Source organism: Pelobates fuscus, chromosome 4 (assembly GCF_036172605.1).
Source record: "Pelobates fuscus isolate aPelFus1 chromosome 4, aPelFus1.pri, whole genome shotgun sequence".
NCBI classification, from domain to species: Eukaryota; Metazoa; Chordata; class Amphibia; order Anura; family Pelobatidae; genus Pelobates; species Pelobates fuscus.
The window spans coordinates 224,148,982-224,169,622 of NC_086320.1; the positions used below are offsets into that span (position 1 = coordinate 224,148,982).

Genomic DNA, 20,641 nt, shown 5'->3' on the forward strand with positions numbered 1-20,641 from the left:
GGAGACCCTGAATAAGTGTTGGGAGAGATAAGATGCCAGGTAAATATGTGATCGTCTCTTTAGTCGAAGTCGTGGTGTATTTTAAGGTGTTGTATTGTTGTGTGGTTTAGATTGATTGGCATTGTCTGTGTTTTGGTCGTGTTTCGCTTGTAATATGAGAATTAGCTGTATTCCCTCATAATGTCTGTGAGTGCAGGTTGGGGTGTTTCAGGTCGAGTGATGGTGAGGAGGACATTGTCCGCAAAAGACTGAGTTTGTGTTCTTTCTGCCCTATGTGGACCCCTGATACTGTCGTGTTCTATTCTATTTGGGTCTCCAAGAGCTAGAGTGCCAAAACATAAAGAAGAGGGGAGAGGAGGCGACCCTGTTGCATCCTGTTTGTTATGGCAAAGGACTCTGAGACAAAGCCTCCATAAAGCACTTTGGCTGTAGACATGTTGTAGAGCACTCAAACTGCAGAGAGGAAGGGGTATACATGGTATATATAAATGTATACTTCCTTTTCCTTAACATCGCTTCAAGGAAATTCCAGCTCAGGCTGTCAAATGCCTTTTCCGCGTCTAAGGAAAGCACGAGCCCCGTTGTCCCTTGTTTCTTCATGGAATGCATAATGTCCAGCACCCTCCTCGTGTTGTCTGTCCCTTGTCTACCTTTCACAAAGCCGGACTGGTTAGGGCGTATTAGCGTTTTGAATGTTTAAATGTTGACAAAAGAGTTTCAGTTGAAACATTCCATATATTGTTTAAAGAAAGAAACTCTTTTGGGCCATGAGGTCAAGTTGATCTCTATTTTCTTTTAACAACAGAATAGATTCGTCCATCCTCCATTGAAGTCTAAATTTGTACTCTGTTATTTTCAATCACAACCTAAATAGGAGCATGATCACTCCATGTAATGGAACCTATTTGAGAAGTGGCAAAATTCCTCAGATTTATTGAATCCGTTTATAAGCAATCTATTCTTGAGTAACTGTTATAGATTTTAGAGAAAAAAGTTAAGTCTTTTACTCTGGTGTGTTTCACCCTCCATATATCAAAAAGATTATGTGTGTGCGTAAGTTGTCTTGTATCCATTCACATCTTCTCCTATTGACTTTCTTCAATATATTTGATCTTTCTCCTTTCCTGTCCCAATTATCTAGTACAGTATTCCAGTCACCCCCAATAAGTAAAATTCCATTTTTAATTGTATCTATTTTTTTTTTTCTCCAAAGTCTTTCGTAAAAACCCTGTGTTTATACGTTTTGGGACTTGTACATTGGCAAAAGTATAAATTATGTCATTACATTTGCAAACTGCAAATAGATATCGACCTGATAGGTCCCTTTCTATGTGAATTAGTTTGAATTTAATCTTAGCGGAACATAAAATAGCGACACCTCTTCTTTTTTTTTTTTTGTGTTTGTTGGGTAAGTTTGCATTTAGTACTGCTGGAAAACCTGATTCCATAATTCTTCACAATTACTCTTCCATTGTGTTTCCTGGATAAAACATATCTTCTAGTAGCATTCTATATAATAGGCTGCTTTTTATTAGGGTATTTAATCCCTTAGCATTAATTGACATGCTTAGTCCTATTGTTTGAATTATCTAGGTTGATCCAGTTAGTTTTAACATCTAATAAAATAGCTCTGACCCTCCAAGGTGTCTCCATTACAAGAATTGGAAAATAAATAATACAAAACAGAACTGAATCCCAAATAAAAACAAACATATATACATATAAATATACAAAACACCACCTTTAGTGCATTACCTATTAGGCGGTTGTCCTGAAATTATCACCCAGTAACAAAAAAGAAATCCAAATTCTGTAAAAAGCTATCGCTTGAGGCGGTAGCACCGAGAGTGATATATTATCACAATTTTGTTGGTTGTTAATCCAAATTGTAATGTTCCACAATATATTAAGGACAAGAAAAGATACCTTATTCTAGTTAGTAAGTAATATAAAAAAAAAAATAATAATTTTGACTAAAGTAACCAGTATTTTCAAACTTGGAAAAACATCATAATTATTGCGAGTTAGTTGACTTCAGACGATCATGTTAAAGATTAGAAGTAAGGTTATAATTAAAGTGTACCACCCTTTAAGTTTCAAACAAATTGGGATGTTAGAATTAGCCTTAGTGAAAATAGTGCTTAAAGGGAAATCAAACATTAAAAAATTTATATTCACAAAGAATATTTTTAAACTTAAGTAACAAATATTTTCTATACACATTCATAGAGACAAGTTTAATAATGCAACTAAACTTTTGATGATATCTCTTAGTAATAGTTTAAGTGCAGCAATATCAAAATGAAACATTAAGGCCTTCTATCTTTAATTCCTTGCATTTAAATAAACGTGAGTGTACTATACGAGGTTTATATTGTATTAAGTTTGTATATTATTATAATCCTATTGTGATTTTTAATGTGACTTTATTAATAAATCCGCTAAATTTATCCCAGCATAATTATTGTGCCTAAAGACTATACTGTTAAAGATTAAAATAAGTTATAATTAAGATAAACCACCCTTTGAATTTCAAACATTGGAATATTAAAATTAGCTTCAATGAAAATAGTGTTTAAAGTGTAATAATAAAAAAAAAAGTACTATGATAATCGCAAGTTTTGCGGGGGATAACGGGCACATAGAAGGTCCACAAACCTTACTTACCATACAGCAACCGACATGGGCCGAAAAAATAAAAAAACGAAAGCTGATAAGGACTTTCCAAGCCGAGATATCGGTGAACTGTTCCGCAATAAGCAGCAGGCCGCGTGGGACAAGATGGCCGCCCGGAGGAAGGGGCTGCCGCTAATCTACGTGCAGGCCCCGGGCACAAGAAGCGGGATGACGGGGAACCTGTTACTGCCACTATGCTGAGGGCGATGCTTGCTGAGCTGCGCGCTAATATTGCAGGAGACATGGCCCACTTCCAAAAGGCGGTGGACACCGTGACGACTAAAATTGCCCAACTGGAGGCAGCGCACAGCACCCATGACTCCAGACTATCTACAGTGGAGAAGAGGGTGGAAGAGCTTGAACAGCTACATGCCACTACAACGGGCAGACTGGACACGCTTGAAGATGTGAGGAGACGGTATAACCTCAAGCTCAGAGGTGTGCCGGAATCTGTGGGGGTCTCCGACTTACCTCACTTTCTTCGGAGGTTCATTGCGGCCTACATGCCGCCTAAACAAGCAAAGGCGGTAAAACTCGATGGTATGTTTCGGATCCCGGTACCAAAAAATGCTCCACCTTCTACAACTCCGAACCTCATAGTTCGTTTCCAGTCGCTGCAGGACAGGGCCCTGCTCCTCGCAGCAGTAAGGGGGAAGAATCAGATAATATTTGAAGACGCCACGCTGCAGATCTTCCCAGACCTCACCAGGAACACACTAGCCTGGCGCCGCTCCCTGCGCCCTCACCTGCAGCTTATGTGGGCAAAGGACATTACCTACCGCTGGGGCATGCCGAGGACTCTCCTTTTTCAGGTACAGGGGGAATCATACCGGGTGAGCACCCTGCAAGAACTTGGAGAACAACTGAACAGGCTTGGATTTCCCTCCCCGACAGCTACTTCTGGGTCTGGACTGGCTCGTATTGACCCGGCTAGAATCCGGGAGTTCGTACCCCGCGCTGCCCGGGTCACCCCAAAACCCGGACCTGCGACCTGACTGCATAATCTGAGGCCGTCCCAACAGCAGCCTGCATGGGCTTTACAACCCCTTAGCATACCGGGACTTGCCTAATGATACCATCCTAATGGATTTTCCTGCCTAGTATTATTACCACCGTATGGCCTTTTATTTTCTTAACCTTTTTGATTAATTTACTGTTCACTTGCTATGCTCTGTCACATGTACACACATACAACAACAACGACACATAGTCACATACCGGGGAGAGCTTCTCCCCCCCCCCCCCCCCCTTTCGCCTTACAAAGCTGCTTATCCAGCTCGGAACACAGACCAAACCGGCCCCCAACACGCAGATACTCTGTCTAAAGCATGACACATAATCTACTGAACCACCCCCCGCCCCCTCTCACTTATCATAACCCATAGGGACTCTTGAGCCCCCTAATCCTACCCCAACAGGGGAGAGAGGGTGACCCCATAGGTGGTGGCACCTCTTAGATCTCATCGTGACCCGCATCACCACCATAGATATGCCTTTCTGACAATAACTTTCTGTTACCATAAAAATGTTATGCTTATAGTGTCACGTATGTATCTTACTATGCGATTGTGAAGCCTGCATACGCTGTTGTGGCAACGTATGCTTTTCTTGTTATTTCTTGCACAACCAAAATAAAGAATTAAAAAAAAAAGTACATTCTATAAGGCTTACTTATTTTTATTCAAGAATACCAAGCTCTCTCTTATTAAAAAAAAATGAAAAAAAAAAAATTCTTGGGGGTCTTTCATAGTAACTGTTTTCCATTGTGAAATATTAACAGTTTTGTAGGAAAGCCTCATCTAGAAACTATCTTTTTATCACAAAGTTGTTTGGTCATTTCTTTGAAACAAGCCCTGCTCATCCTTGTGGCCAAGGAAATACAAGTACGCCCTCAAATTTCCGATTTGTCAACCTGGAGTTGACTCTATTTCTCAAAAACATGTCTTTTATTGATCCGTTTAAGAATCTGGCCATAACATCTCTCGTGCTATTGTCAGTTGGTTTACCGGCTCTGTAAATTCTATGGAATCGGTCTATAAAAAGAGGACCCCAAATGTTGTGGATATACATATTGAGAAATAAAATATTTTATATATTCCTCTAGTTTATCTTGTTTTATCTCTTCTGGGATGCCTTTAAACCTCAAATTATTGCGGTGTAATCTATCCTCAATCCCTGTTACTTTTTGGTCAAGGTTTAAAAAAATAATAAATTAAAATGAATTTTTTATTTTTGTTGTGCTAGTAATAACATCACGCTTGTAAAGCCACGACACAAGCCTCAGAAAAACAATGGTAAACATCAGCATGGCATACAGATTTACAGCAACATTTTAGTTATAGTGAGAATAAGGGCCAGGCTAGAATATCATATTTTTATAAAATCCGAGAGTCAGAGGAGAATCTGAACTAATAAGACTTAGCTTAGTACCTGATTGCACATGCATTTGTACACTAGGGCCATGAGATAGGCTATGTTATGTAAGCTACGATTAAACAAAGTCCCCTAGGAGGCTTTCACTAGCTTGTGTTCTAAATGTAAAAGAGTGATCAAGGGTAAACAATATTAAAAGGCATTTGGTTTGCCAGACAGGGACTAGCAACTTGCGGTGTCTGTCCACTCTTGCACAGTCCGGGAGCTCAGTTAGCCGATGCCCACCAAGGGTACAAGATAGTCTTGCAGCATGTTGCGGCATTGCAAGCCTCTAGGCCCATATGCCTTCAGATGTGATAAGTGTGCCTGCAGGGCCAGGATCCGGATCAGGACGAGCTGTAGCAGACCGCTGGTCTCTGAGCCAGTCAGGCAGGGTGATCTGGTAGCTGTGCAGAGCTTGATATCTCCGGTGGCGTCTTGTAGGAAGCCCAGGCTGTTTCTGTATCTGCGGTGCCTTGTGCTGAGATGGAGCGTGCTTCTCGGTACCCCGCCAGGATGAGGCCTACTTCATAGGCAAGGTTAGTATTACCATGCCTGGATTTGGAGGCATTCTCCTGGGTGACTTGCTGCATGGTGGCTGTGAGGCAGGTTTAAGCATTATGCTCTCCAATTAGCACCAGAAATCGTCGAAGAGGGGAATCCAGCTTGGTCAGCACACCGGGTTCAGTAGGACGGTGGGAACACGTGGCGTCCGCCATGTGTGGTATGTTGCTGAGTTGTAGGCTTGTTGACATGGCTTCGTCCTGTGCCCCCTCTAGTTCAGGCTTTCGGGGGAGGGGGAGCTGTAACGGGGCACTTGCATTTTGTAAGTTGTTGCCACACTGCACCGGGTAAGAGGATCAGCCACCTCTCCCACCCGGCACAAACTAGGCCTCATGTTGCTGAGGGTACCGCTTGTAGGTTCCAGAGTTCCTGTTGGGTTACAGACCGCTGTATCAGTTCCCAGCTAGATCGTGGGTCAGGTAGGTAATTTACTGTTGCCTAGTTTGAGCTGTATGGGGTTGAAGAGATAGTTAATTGAGAAAACATGTCTCTCCTCCATGTTAGTCAGGCCCCACACCCGTGGTAAATTTCTTTTAACTGTTTTTTCAATGTGAGATTTTGTGTTTGTAGAAGAGAAACTTCTGTTTGAATTTTCTCTAGTTTGTTAACTTGCTCTGCCATCTTTGAGTTTAATATAGATTTCTTTGATCAATTCAGATATGTTTGCTTCAGATCATTTTTAATTTTCCCATAGATCAACCATTAGTTTGCTTATGCTCTGGTTAGTAAGTACGTCTAGAGGGAGAGTTGTAGATTTGGTACTAGTAATTTCAGTTGTTAGTCCCCCTTTAGTTAAAGGGGATGAAAGGGATCTTCTTTGTGTTAGGGTTTTGTTAGAATCAGATTTAGGTGATAGACAATTATGGATTTATTCTTTTCAGGCTTTTCAGTTAGGGGGACTTTTTTAGGAGCCATAGTAAACATTCTAACTAAACACTCAAGAAAAGTTTCTAGTTTTTGGCTTCTCTTTCAATGACTCTGTCTGCTCTTTCTACCCCTATTTCTCTCAACTATACCAACCGTGTACGTAAAGAGTGTATAAAAGAAAGAGAAATAAAATGGTTACTTCCAAATTTAGACACCATGCATCAAGTTTACATCCAAAATGGATTTAATAAATATAGAACAGTAGTATTATAACCAATTATAAATTGCCCTGAAAACGTTTGATTGGGATATTTACTATTTGTTAATATTTATGTTTAAATTTAAAAATACTGTTTTCCTTCTATTCTGTAATATTATACAAACCCCTCCTTTTCAGTTAAAAACTTTAACTTACAACTTTGTCTTATATAATAGTTTACATTTATTACGTATATATATATATAATTCACCGCATATGCCCGAGCCTTGACTTTTGTATGAATGGAAAAAACAATAAAAAGGACGTATCAATTGGAACTAGGCCTGATGGTTTTTGTTTTGTTTTTTTTACCCCTTATTTTAACTATTAAGTAAAATACAATAGTAGTATAGGTAAAAAAAAAATGCATTTTAAAAAATAATTTTTCAACAGTAAACCTAGTGTCAATAAATGTTTCCCCCCCCCCTAAATAGTGTTAAATGAGCATTAGAAGTACCTGTTTTTATCGTTACTTTGTTCATATTTTCTGCCCCTCTTCTGATTTCATGTCATATCTCCCTGCTTCCTGTATTTCTGCCAGACTGTCATTGGGAATCAGTAATGACACACCTTACTGGGAGTGCCTGTGCATTTTGGTTAATTGTCATTTTTGTTTTTTTCTCTTTAACCAGCTGCATCTATGGTTCGAGCAGAAAACACAAGTTTTGGAGTTTTTGGTAAGTTTTTAATCTTTTGGTTTTATTTATTTTGTTGTTCTGTTAACATTGTTTCTTGCATAGCAAGCATGTTGAAAACGGGTCCTAGCAAAGGTATACTTTTGACCCTAATCATGTTCCAAATTCTTGCATTTGTAATCACACCAGACTGACTGACTTTGTCGAATCCAAGTCTCTGCTTGACCCCCTTCAGTCTGGATTTCACGCTGGTGATTCTGTCGAAACGGCTGTGACCAAAGTATCCAACGATTTAATTGCTGCTAAATCTCGCGGCCATTACATCCTAATTCTCCTTGATCTTTCTGCTGCCTTTGACACTGTTGATCATCAACCGCTTCTTCGCATTCTCCGTAATTTTGGTCTACGGGATATTGCTCTCTCCTGGTGCTCCTCCTACCTCTCCCAGCGCTCTTTCAGTGTTCCTTTCTCTGACTTTACCTCCCCCCTCCCCCCCTAACCACTATCTGTCGCGCCGCCCAAGGTTCTGTCCTTGGTCCCCTACTGTTCTATATCTATACTGCCTCCCTTGGTAAACTCATCAGCTCCTTTGGCTTCCGTTATCATTTCTATGCGGATGACACGCAAATCTACCTGTCCTCTCCTGATATCTCTCCTCACATCTTGACTCAGGTCTCTGACTGCCTCTCTTCGATTTCCAACTGGATGACTGCTCACTTCCTTAAACTCAACCTGTCCTAAACAGAACTTCTGGTCTTTCCTCCCTCAAGTGTTACTACTCCAGTGTCTGTCTCCCTTCAAGTCAACAGCGCTACCATCACCTCTACCTCAAAGGGTGTTCTTTTTGACTCCAACCTCTCCTTCACCCCTCATGTCCAATCAATCGCCAAATCCTGTCGCTTCCATCTCAAATACACGCATTCGCCCCTATTTAACCCCAGATTTAAGGTGTTGGTCCATGCTCTTGTTCTCTCTCGCCTGGACTACTGCAATACCCTTCTCAGTGGTCTTACGTGTTCCTAGATTGCACCCCTGTAATCTATAATGAATGCTCATTTTCCTGTCCGCTCGTACCTCCCACGCCTCCCCGCTCTGTCAGTCCCTGCTTTGGCTTCCAGTTAGATATTGGGCTCAATTTAAAATTCTGGTGCTTGCTTACAAGTCCCTACATAATGCTGCTCCAACCTACCTATCCTCCCTAATACATAAGTATGCCCTGCTGAGGCCCCTACACTCTTCCAAAGACCTACGTATATCCTCTGTCCGTACACCCACCTCTAATGCTCACCTCCAAGATTTCTCCAGGGCTGCACCTCTCCTGTGGAACTCCCTTCTCCGTAAGACTTTCACCCATTCTCCACTCATTCAAAAAATCATTGAAAACTCACTTCTTTAAGAAAGCATATCAATTAAACTGTTTGCAGGTTTTTATCCCCCGTCCCCCATGACTCCTCTCCTGCAACTGTCAAAAATTACTACTGAGCTCTCAATCAATACTTTTCTAACAACCTACTTCATACCCCTACTTTTACCCTTTGTGTCACTATACACCACTCCCTCTAGAATGTAAGCTCATTGAGCAGGGCCCTCCACCTCTCTGTTCCTGTACGTCCAGTTGTCTGGTTACAAATACATGTCTGTTAGTCCACCTATTGTACAGCGCTACAGAATGTGATGGCGCTATATAAATAATAAAATAATAATGCAATGGCATTTCTTCGCCCCCTCTCTCAATTGCAGGGTTCTATGGGACTAACCGTGCAAAATACTCAGGACATTTCATGCTGGCAAAATGTCTTTAAAGGACCACTCTAGGCACCCAGACCACTTCAGCTTAATGAAGTGGTCTGGGTGCCAGGTCCAGCTAGGGTTAACTAATTGTTTTATAAACCTAGCAGTTTCAGAGAAACTGCTATGTTTATCAATTAGTTAAGCCTTCCCCCTAATCCTCTAGTGGCTGTCTCACTGACAGCCGCTAGAGGCGCTTGCGTGATTCTCACTGTGAAAATCACAGTGAGAGCACGCAAGCGTCCATAGGAAAGCATTATAAATGCTTTCCTATGTGACCAGCTGAATGCGCGCGCAGCTCTTGCCGCGCGTGCGCATTCAGCCGACGGGGAGGAACGGAGGCGGAGAGGAGGAGGAGAGCTCCCCGCCCAGCGCTGGAAAAAGGTAAGTTTTTACCCCTTTCCCCTTTCCAGAGCCGGGCGGGAGTGGGTCCCTGAGGGTGGGGGCACCCTCAGGGCACTCTAGTGCCAGGAAAACGAGTATGCTTTCCTGGCACTAGAGTGGTCCTTTAAGAACAACATTGTCATTGTAGCAAAGTCAAAAATGGATTCCTTAAAACGTTAAACCAGTATTCTTATTCAAACCTGTCTTTAGGCCAGATTGAACTTTCAAGATGCCACAATTTGAGTTGTGAAAATGACTGACTGAGCCACCTGTATATTAATAGTTCAAATGTTGCCAACCCAGCAGCAACTCCTACTCCCCAAGGTGTCTCTGAGCACCTGAGGCAATTTAGCAAAATAAATAAATACATAAATTCCCCTAAATGGACATTATAGTCACCCAAACAACTTTAGTTTAATGAAGCAGTTTTGGTGTATAGATAATGCCTCTGAAGTTTCACTTGCTCAATTCACTGCCATTTAGGAGTTAAATCACTTTTTTTCCTGTTTATGCAGCCCTAGCCACACCTCCCCTGGCTGTGACTGACACAGCCTGCATGAAAACAAAATGGTTTTATTTTCAACCAGATGTAACTTACTTTAAAAGTTTTTGTCTCCTGCTCTACAATTTGTACTTTAACTACATACAATAGGCTTTTATAGGGTCTAGCAAGCGATTGACAGAGCAGGAGATAAGACATTTTAAATGAAACTGAATTTGCAGTAAAAGAAGTACAGTGGGACATTGGTTTACGAGTTTAATGCGTTCTCCTGGACGTTTCTTATGGCGGAAAATTTGTAAATTTGGTTTCCCATAGGAATGCATTGAAAACCGATAAATGGATAAATGGATAAATGGTTCTGGAGGTCAGAAAAAAGTCAAAATGAGCTGGCATGGAAACCAACCCACAATGCAGAACACACAATAAAAGGCATGCAAACGATGAAGCTCAGCCCCCTACCTTTCCACAGCTTGAGAAATGCACCAAAAAGTCCCCAAATAACTGCAAACAATTTCCAGAATGGCTCCGAAACTCAATGCAAAAGCCGCTCCAACACCACCACACTTAACATGGCGAGGCTCCAGCATGCAGGGGGCTGTGCTATAAACCTCCCAGGTGCAATGCATCTTGGGGAAATGTGCTTTGTATTGCGAAAAAAATTTGTAAACCGAGGCATTATTTTCAATGGATTTTCATTTGTAAACCGAAAATTTTGTTAACCGAGGCGTTTGTAAACATTAGATGACTCTTTACAGGAAGTGTTTAGGAAGGCTGTATAAGTCAAATGCAGGAAAGTGTGTTGAAGCCTGCATAAACATAGTGATTTAACTCCTAAATGACAGAGAATTGAGCAATGCGCCTGCTGTGGCATGATCTATACACTATAACTGATTCATTACGCTCTTTTTTGTTTTGGTGACTATAGTGTCCCTTTATATGCTGTGGTGTATGTAGCAAATGGTGATACAGTTACCTTTGCTCTTCCCCTCCTGCTTTACACAATTACATAAGGCAGAGTGATGCAACAGAACATCAATCATTTTTGTTTTGACACGTCTTGACATGTGAAACTGTCTCCACTACAGGAGTATTCAGAGAGAATTTGTTATCCAGGAATTGTTCCACCCGCTGTTTCCAACAGAGTTATTTTCTAAAGTGAGAATTTAAGGTCAAAATAGCCAAGCTGAAAGTCAGCTAGATCGTATGAGGTGAACAGTGCAGTGGAACTGGAGAGTGCATTGGAAAGCATGGGATATATTTAGAGCATGCAGAGAGCATGAAAGAGTGAATTGCAAAGCAATCAACAGTTGCATGGCTGATTGGGGAAACTTGGTACTGAGCAGATCTGGAATTGGCTAGTAAGATACCTCAGTGCAAAGCACAATATATCTGAAGTTTGGACGCCTGGACATTCTGCTTATACATTTTTAGCAGAAAGTGAAATAAGAAAACAAAATACCTAACTGAGTAAGTAGGGACATTTTTAATAAAGTGTGCATAACCTTGTAACATCTCACAGTACCGTATTTTTCGCTCCATAAGACGCACCTCACCATAAGACGCACCTAGTTTTTAGAGGAAGAAACCCAGAAAAAAAATATTCTGAACAAACTGCCCCATAGTGTTTCCTACTATGGGACAGTTTGTTCAGAATATTTTTTTCTCCCCTGTCCCATAGTGTCCCCCCCTCCCATAGTCTTCTCCTCTCTCCCATAGTCATCACCCCCCCCCTCCCCATAGTCTTCATACCCCCCTCCCCATAGTCTTCATACCCCCCTCCCCATAGTCTTCATACCCCCCTCCCCATAGTCTTCATACCCCCCTCCCCATAGTCTTCATACCCCCCTCCCCATAGTCTTCATACCCCCCTCCCCATAGTCTTCATCCCCCCCTCCCCATAGTCTTCATCCCCCCTCCCCATAGTCTTCATCCCCCCTCCCCATAGTCTTCATCCCCCCTCCCCATAGTCTTCATCCCCCCCTCCCCATAGTCTTCATCCCCCCCTCCCCATAGTCTTCATCCTCCCCCTCCCCATAGTCTTCATCCTCCCCCTCCCCATAGTCTTCATCCTCCCCCTCCCCATAGTCTTCATCCTCCCCCTCCCCATAGTCTTCATCCTCCCCCTCCCCATAGTCTTCATCCTCCCCCTCCCCATAGTCTTCATCCCCCCTCCCATACTGTCCCCCTCCCCTTGTCCCATACTGTCCCCCTCCCCTTGTCCCATAATTACTTACCTGTCTTGAAGCGTGGGCCGGCAGCACAGGGTGCACCGCGGTGCTGGAACTTCAATTTCAGGTTCCGGTTTCCGGCGGGACTGAAAGGAAGTGTGCACACTGAGCTGAGTGCGCACTTCCTTTCAGTCCCGCCGGAAACCGGAACCTGGAATTGAAGTTCCAGTACCGCAGTGCGCCCTGTGCTGCCGGCCCACGCTTCAAGACAGGTAAGTAAAGCTTCATATTCGCTCCATAAGACGCACAGACATTTCCCCTCACTTTTGAGGGGAAAAAAAGTGCGTCTTATGGAGCGAAAAATACGGTAAATATTGTCTGCTCAGATTATCCAGTGTAAACCTCAACCTACATTTTTAGTAAACCGTTTGACTCTTTGAATTGATATTGCAGTTCAAATATACTTGACTATCATCAAGACTCTTCCTACAAATTAAATTTTCTACTTGCTATTAATTCTATCGGGGTTATTCACTAAAGTGAGAATTCAAAGTGAATTTTAAATTAAAGGTAAAAATAGACAAATTGGACACATTCTTGAAGTCTGCTATCCTTCCAGTTTGGCTACTTTGGCTACTTGGTCTCAAATTTGAAATTCACTTAAAATTCTCTTTGATTTCTCACTTTAGTTAATAACCCTGTAAATGTCAGACACAATTTACTAATGAATAATCGATAACTAAAAGTAGTATTAGTATTAGTAGTAGAGTTCCTAAATGCCAACTTTGATAAGCTTTTGGCCTCTGGGGCTTTTAAATAATTTTGTTTGCACACTTACAGAAAACATTTGTGATCGAATCAGAAGAAGATGAAGCACTAGTGCAGAAACTTAAAGAGGATCTGCAGGAAGCAAACAGTGTATATCGCAAATACAAGGAAGTAAGAGAAAAATATGCTTCAACTAATTGTTGGAATAAAGGGATGGGAAAGGGCTCTTTAATACAAGCATGTCAGTGCAATTTAATTTTTTTTATTTATTTTAACATTTTCTTGTTTGTTAAAGGAACATATACTCATAGTTAAAAGAAACAGCAAGTATACCGGATCTAAAAAAGAAAAGTTTCCAGGTACATTTCTTTTTTTAGCCAACATGTATTATAACTAACCGTTTCATTAGATAGCCCCTGCCTACCATTTATAATTGTGTTAAAACAGCTAGTAATATTTGATTCTCATCATACTAGTCTAATCTGATTTTGTTTTTGTTTTTTTATAAAACCAATGATACATTTATAGATACCTCCTGCAAATATACAAATTTAAAAAAAATGATGCAGCCACCAATAGGATAAAATATTCGGATAAGACATAAGATAAGAAAATTGATATGATTACTTAAATGTGTGTAAAATCAATATTAAGAGTGCATATGATTTAACCACCAGTACAAACCTGTGTCTTGCCTACATTAGTCATAGATGCGATTGGGCAACAATGATATGCACTTGTGCTTCTACCCTTAATATGATTGCCACTTGGCAGGCACTTATACATATCCCCTGAAACTGGAATACAAATGAAATGTTTAGTGAAATAAAGCCTAGTTTTTATTGGTGTAGCCTACATGTTTCAGTCCTGCCTCACCATTCTGTATTCTCCTTTCCTTTCCTTATCTTAGAGTGATAGATGTTTATCTTCTTCTCATCTGTGTGTTTACTGCATGAGTTTAAATATCCCTCTCCTTCGCCATTTGGCAGAAAGTCCTCATTGATTTAATTTTTCCCCCCTATCAAAATGTGTTTGAGCTTTGGCACTGGCACTGGTGGTTGGAGTGTGCTTTTAATGTAAACTAACCTGGGTCCAAATTACAAATGCACAGTTTGATATGTTGAAAATAGTGTCACTAAAAAGTGGGACCTCAAAAACGGTGTTAGTTTAGTTTAGAACTAACAAAAATTTTCAGGAGAGTATCAGTGCTATCCACAATTAATGTGCTTGTGTATTATATGTATTTTATTTTAGGTAAAAGGAAATCCATATGGGATGAAGAGCCTAGTACAACTCCATGTGATAAGTTTACAAAGGAAACAGAAAGCAAAGACAAAAAAACAGGAACATTTAGTTTTCCTAAAGGTACCTTACACTTTTGTTTTTGTAAATAGTAAAGTGGTATTATATTATTATAAAATGCTGTAACTCACCATTTCCCTCCCATTTTTGATTTATGTATCCTCTCTCATTTTACAGGTTTTATGTTTTACTGCTGTATAAAAATAAATAAAAAGTTACAAAAAGAAAGAAAAGGGTGTAAAGATTTAACCCCTTAAATCCGGAGGACGTACTATTACGCCCTGCAGGAACCGGCTCTAAACGCCGGCGGGCGTAATAGTACGTCCTCGCCATAATGGCCGCCCACGTGGCCGGCGCTAATCGCCCGCTGCAGATCGCGGTCGGGGGGGATGCCTGGCCCCCCAGGCAACCCCCCCTGTGGCCGGTGACCGCGATCTGCAGTCTCTGATCGCAGTGACAGGCTGTCACTGCGACCAGTATTAAGCATGTGTCAGCCGATTTCAAATCGGCTGACACATGCGGCCGGCGGCTTTCCCCTTCTGCAGATCGCGGTCGGGGGACTTACCTGGCCCCCCAGGCAGTCCCCCTGGGGTCAGTGACCGCGATCTGCTAGGTCTGAGATCGCAGTGACAGGCTGTCACTGCGATCTCAGAGCGCTCTGATCGCAGTGACAGCCTGTCACTGCGATCAGTGTTACATGTGTCAGCCTATTGGCTGACACATGTAACTGGCACAGTGATCCCCCTGCAGATTGGAAGGGGGGAGTGCTTGTACCACCCAGGCACTCCCCCCTGTGGTCAATTACCCAATCTGCAGGATGTGATCACAGTGACAGGCAGTCACTGTGATCACTGATCCTGTGTGTCAGCCAGTGATGTGACATCACTGGCTGACACTGTCTCTGCCCCCTGTCCTGTAAAAAAAATAAAATATTAGTTAAAAAAAGAAATAAAAAAAATGACAGTTACAAATAAAATATACTTAGATCATATATATTATATATATATGATCTAAGTATATATATATATATATATACACATACACACACATTTACACATACACGACGTGTATTTAAATATTAATATATATATATATATATATATTAATATCAAATTACACGTAGACTGATACTGATTAAATATATATATAATTATTGTTATATATATATTTATAAATAATATAAAAAAAATAAATATGTAAATACGTAAAAAAATAAAATAAAATAAATAATTAAAAATAAAATATTAAAAAATATATAGATGTGTTTTATTTCGTTCTAACTGTATTGTGATATTAATATATATATATTTATATCAAAATACACGTAGAACGAAATAATATATATATCTATATACATAAATATATACGTATATATCACTATATATATACCTATATATAAATAAAAATATTAAAAAAAAAATATATATATATATACGTATATATACACATATGTATATATATACATATATTAATTCTACACATATATTTATGTAATAATTTTACATAATTAGGTATCCTAATTAATTACAATTAGCGGGACCTGCCTGACCACCCATGCCGAAAGTATAGGGAATTTAATTTGCTAGCACTATATTTAACCCTATAACTTTCCAAGACACCATAAAACCTGTACATGGGGGGTACTGTTTTACTCGGGAGACTTCGCTGAACACAAATATTAGTGTTTCAAAACAGTAAAATGTATTACAACCATGATATCGCCAGTAAAAGTGACGTTTTTTGCATTTTTCACGCACAAACAGCACTTACAGGGACGATATTATTGCTGCAATACTTTTTACTGTTTTGAAACACAAATATTTGTGTTCAGCGAAGTCTCCTGAGTACAACAGTACCCCTCATGTACAGGTTTTATGGTGTTTTCAAAAATTACAGCGTCAAATATAATGCTTGTGTTTAATTTTTTTCACATTAAAATTCGCCAGATTGCTTACGTTGCCTTTATGACCCTATGGTAGCCCAAGAATGAAAATTACCCCTATGATGGCATACCATTTGCAATAGTAGACAACCAAAGGTATTGCAAATGGGGTATGTCCAGTCTTTTTTTAGTAGCCACTTAGTCACAAACACTGGCCAAAATTGGCGTTTTTTGCATTTTTCACACACAAACAAATACGAACGCTAACTTTGGCCAGTGTTTGTGACCAAATGGCTACTAAAAAAGACTGGACATCGCTTATTTGCAATACCTTGGGTCGTCTACTATTGCAAATGGTATGCCATTATGGGTGTAAATTTATTTCCTGGGCTACTATACAGTCTCAAAGGCAACGTAACCAATCTGGCGAATTTCAATTTCAAATGTAACACGCTATATTTGACCCTGTAACTTCCCAAAACACCATAAAACCTGTACATAGGGGGTACTGTTTTACACGTGAGACTTTGCTGAATACAAATATGTGTATTTTATTGCAGTAAAAGCAAACAGTATTATGACATTAACAGTTAAAATGTCATGTAGAACGAAAAAAATAAAAAAAAAATCTTATTTTCTCCCATTTTTTTCATATTAAATTATGTTTCATAGCTAAATATTTGATATTAAATGAAAGCCCTGTTTCCCCTGAATAAAATGATATATAATAAGGGGGGTGCATTTAATATGAAAGAGGTGAATTACGGTTGGACAGACATATAGCGCAAATGCCAGGTTTTGTTTACGTTTTGTTTCGTTCACAACTTGTACATTTGGCTGCGGTGTTAAGGGGTTAAAGACTGTCCTCTTGTTGTTGACCTTGTTTTAACAATTTAGAAGCTATACCCCTAGAGAAACAGGAAGTACCGTATATTTTTTCCTGCATGTTTTCTTTGGGGCTGTCTGCAGCCTATTCAAGCCCTTCCATTTATCCTACGTGCAAATTTTCATTCTGTGTTGGGTAATCCTCTAATCAGAAGCTTTTTCAATTAATATTCTGGAGTCTCGAGCTGGCACACATGGTTTTCCTTATCTTCTTCATGAGATGTTATACAGCTTATTTGGAAAGGGGGAAGACAAGTGCACTCTAGCACAGTGCACCTGCCACTTCCATTAACTCTGAGCACCCTAATTATAAAAGTGGTGTTTTCTAAAGTATGGCAAGACCTAACCCCTCACTTATGTAACAAAATCACTTACCTTACTTTGTTCTATGGGACTCTTGCTGGACTCTCTGCTAGCACAAGTGCTGTTTTGGAGCACTGTTAGGAATCGATTGGAAGGTGGGGGGATGGAGTTTTGGCTGTCTAATTTGTCCGTTTTCTTTTTAATGGGATCAGCATTTTATCTATACTGTGCTTGATAAACCTTAGTATTGACCTGCACCACAAAACAACTTGTGGAAATACTATGTGTGTGTATATATAGTGCAAATAAAATTTGAGAATTATGGAAGATAATGTTTTTTTACGATGTAGTGGTTTGTGAAGTATGGCATGTTTTTTTTGCACTTCACAAGTTGCCTGTTTTTTATTTATGTTATGATCTTCATATGCTCTGATATAGGACATATATCTGTGCCTCTTTTTGTTGTTTAGGGTATCTGCTTTTATAATCTTTATTTATCATGGGTAATCACTGCTATAGAAATGTGGATGTGTTTTTTGTGCATAGATAAACTCCCTTATTAACTCAATGGCAGCAGATAGACCAAGCTTTAAAGGAGCACTATAGTCTTATGCACTATAGGCTTATTAGGTACCCCCCCTCCTCCCCCCCTCCACTGGGCTGAAGGGGTTAAAACCTCTGCGCATTTCAAAACGCCCATTGGAAAGCATTACTCAATGCTTTCTTATGGACGTCCAGCATGTCCTTAATGCAATTTTCGCATTGAGAATTGCGGAAGCTGTCAGGGAGACTGGATTAACCCTCAATGTTTCTCTGAAACTGCTATGTTTACAGCTGCAGGGTCAAAACTAGGGGGACCTGGCACCCAGACCACTTCACTGAGCTGAAGTGGTCTGGGTGCCTATAGTGGTCGTTTAAGGATCAGAAAAGGGTAAAAAAATATTTTTCATTGAACTGCAGAGACTATACCCAGAGAATAAACTGTAGTGATTATGGTGCTAAGAATTCATATGATTATAGCCAGAAAAGTTTTTAACTGCCATTAACACGACCTTTTGGGGCATGCAATAACACATTGTGGAAAAAAATTGCCATTTTAGAAAGGTATTCTTCATAATAAATATTTTATTTGTTTTGACATGTAAGGTTTGTGGGATGAAGAGAATAAATTAAGTGATAAAGAGCATTCTATGCCATCCACATCAACTTCTTCTGTCACTGATTTAACGCCAGCCTGCGATGATTTAGCTGAAGTGCCTGGAAAGGAGGATCAGACCGCGGAAAAAAAGCAGCCATCAAACGCAAATCCTCTGAAACGGCCCTGGGTTGCACGAAGGAAATGTACAGGTAGGGCTGCAAAAATCAAACACAACATGAGGATTAGTTGATTAAAACTAGTGGTGATTTAATATCTCATTACATTTAATAATCGACACGTGCAGTAGGAGGAATACCTATTTGTAAGGAAAGCCTCTTCCTTATTAACCACTGATGTTATAACATTACTTGCCGTCATGGCAATACAAAATTGTAAAGTTCATCTTTATGGTATAGTATGTAAAGCAGTTTTCATTTTAGATGGGCTAGATCCCCACTTACACGAAAAGACTCAGGTCAGCTTAAAATTTAGAATCCCCAATGTGCAATGTGCTCAAAGTAATTACTGTCACATCAAAACTGAGTGGCCAGACTTTTACAATTGGTTATACCAAATGGAACATCATTGATTAGAGGCCCACAGGGTCTGAAAAGATCCCAATCATCTAGTATCCCCACTCATTGAGATCACACCCACAGAAGGCATCAATATCTCTGTGAGTATCTGCTCAACTGAACAGGAGAAAAACAAATTTCTCTGATGCTCATAATTGTAAGTGTGTAGCTCTGTTTATACAACACAATCTGGTAATCCCATATGGATAAGAGATCCGTGGAGTATGAAAAAAGTTTGCTTTAAACACCATATTTTTTTTTAAAAGTAAAAGGATAGAATAATTCTTCCTTTAGGAGAAAACTGCCACCAAATATCATCCATCTTATTTCCATGCCATTTAGGTAATACATTAAAAATAATACCAAAAAAAGATACATACATTGTAAGATTTTCTCCTCTTAACATTTTTTTTCTTTCTCATCTAATCTTTACCTTTCAGTTTTTTTATTTGTTTTTTTTTGTTTTGTTTTTTTATTTAAAACTTTAAAGGAACACTATAGCACCTGGAAAACAAACCATATAGTGTTAAAACCACCATTTTGCCTCCCTAAATATAGCCACATGTTACTTTTATTTCTGTCTGCTGCTGCTGGCTCAGCCCCTGATCTAAAGGAGAATACAAGTGGGGCGCTTCCAAAATGTCAGTATATGGAAGGGTGAAATAGGTGTTTCCCCAACACCTTAGTAAAGACAATAACAACAACACCAGCAACAAAGTGTATAAAGACACAGAGTAGAAGTGCACCCTTCCAAAAGAATGCAGATATATAATAAATAAGTGAATACTTATATATATGTATAAATGGCAAGGATGTCTTCACAATGCCTACAAAACAGTAACATAAAACATAGTGTGTACTGTATAAACATAAGTGAGTATAAGATGGTAAATGGTTAAACTCACAAATTCTAGAGCCGTGCCAGGCTCTGTATAATAAGCCCAATAATGCCTACACAGGCTAGTGATGAATATCCATGGACCACTGGTGACAGATCACGGAAATACAGATGGAGTAGGAGCAAAGGATGAAAGTATCAAAAATTTATTGAATAAAACATAAGAAGTAAATAAAAACTTCTTGATAAAAATGATACAGAAACATACGCGTTTCGCTGATAAGTCTTTTTCAATGTCTCTGATGGTTTCCCGGTATCCTGCTGCTTAAATATCTTCTGCATTATAATGATTTTCTTCACCTGTAGATTTTCCGGTCAGGCGCGTGAGGTCTCTTCCGGTCCGCGAAGTAAACACGTCACTTCTGGTCCGCAAGATAAGACGCCATGTTCTCTAATGTGATGGACGTCTTCCACTCATGCAATGTGGTAGCCATTTTTATTGAGGGCAATATGCCCATGTAGTCTTTATATTACTATTCAGATAAAGAATGTGTTATATCACAAAATACATTTATATATTCAAAAATATGCCATATAATTAAAAACAGAAATGTGATCATATATACTCTGTAAAAAACAGAAAAACTGTTAAAAATAAAATAAGATAAGGATAAAAACAAGTGGAGATAATACAT

The 20,641-nt window shown here is 39.7% G+C and overlaps 1 protein-coding gene across 1 annotated transcript in view; it reads left to right on the forward strand.

Annotated features, from left to right (window-relative positions):
* LOC134608799 (uncharacterized) overlaps window positions 1-20,641 on the forward strand; it is an 82,859-nt gene that overhangs the window by 38,648 nt on the left and 23,570 nt on the right. Inside the window, exons 11-15 of the mRNA XM_063451907.1 lie at window positions 7,411-7,455; window positions 13,096-13,194; window positions 13,319-13,382; window positions 14,278-14,388; window positions 18,542-18,742. Coding sequence (XP_063307977.1) covers window positions 7,411-7,455; window positions 13,096-13,194; window positions 13,319-13,382; window positions 14,278-14,388; window positions 18,542-18,742 — 520 coding nt within the window. The remainder of the gene's footprint in view (window positions 1-7,410; window positions 7,456-13,095; window positions 13,195-13,318; window positions 13,383-14,277; window positions 14,389-18,541; window positions 18,743-20,641) is intronic.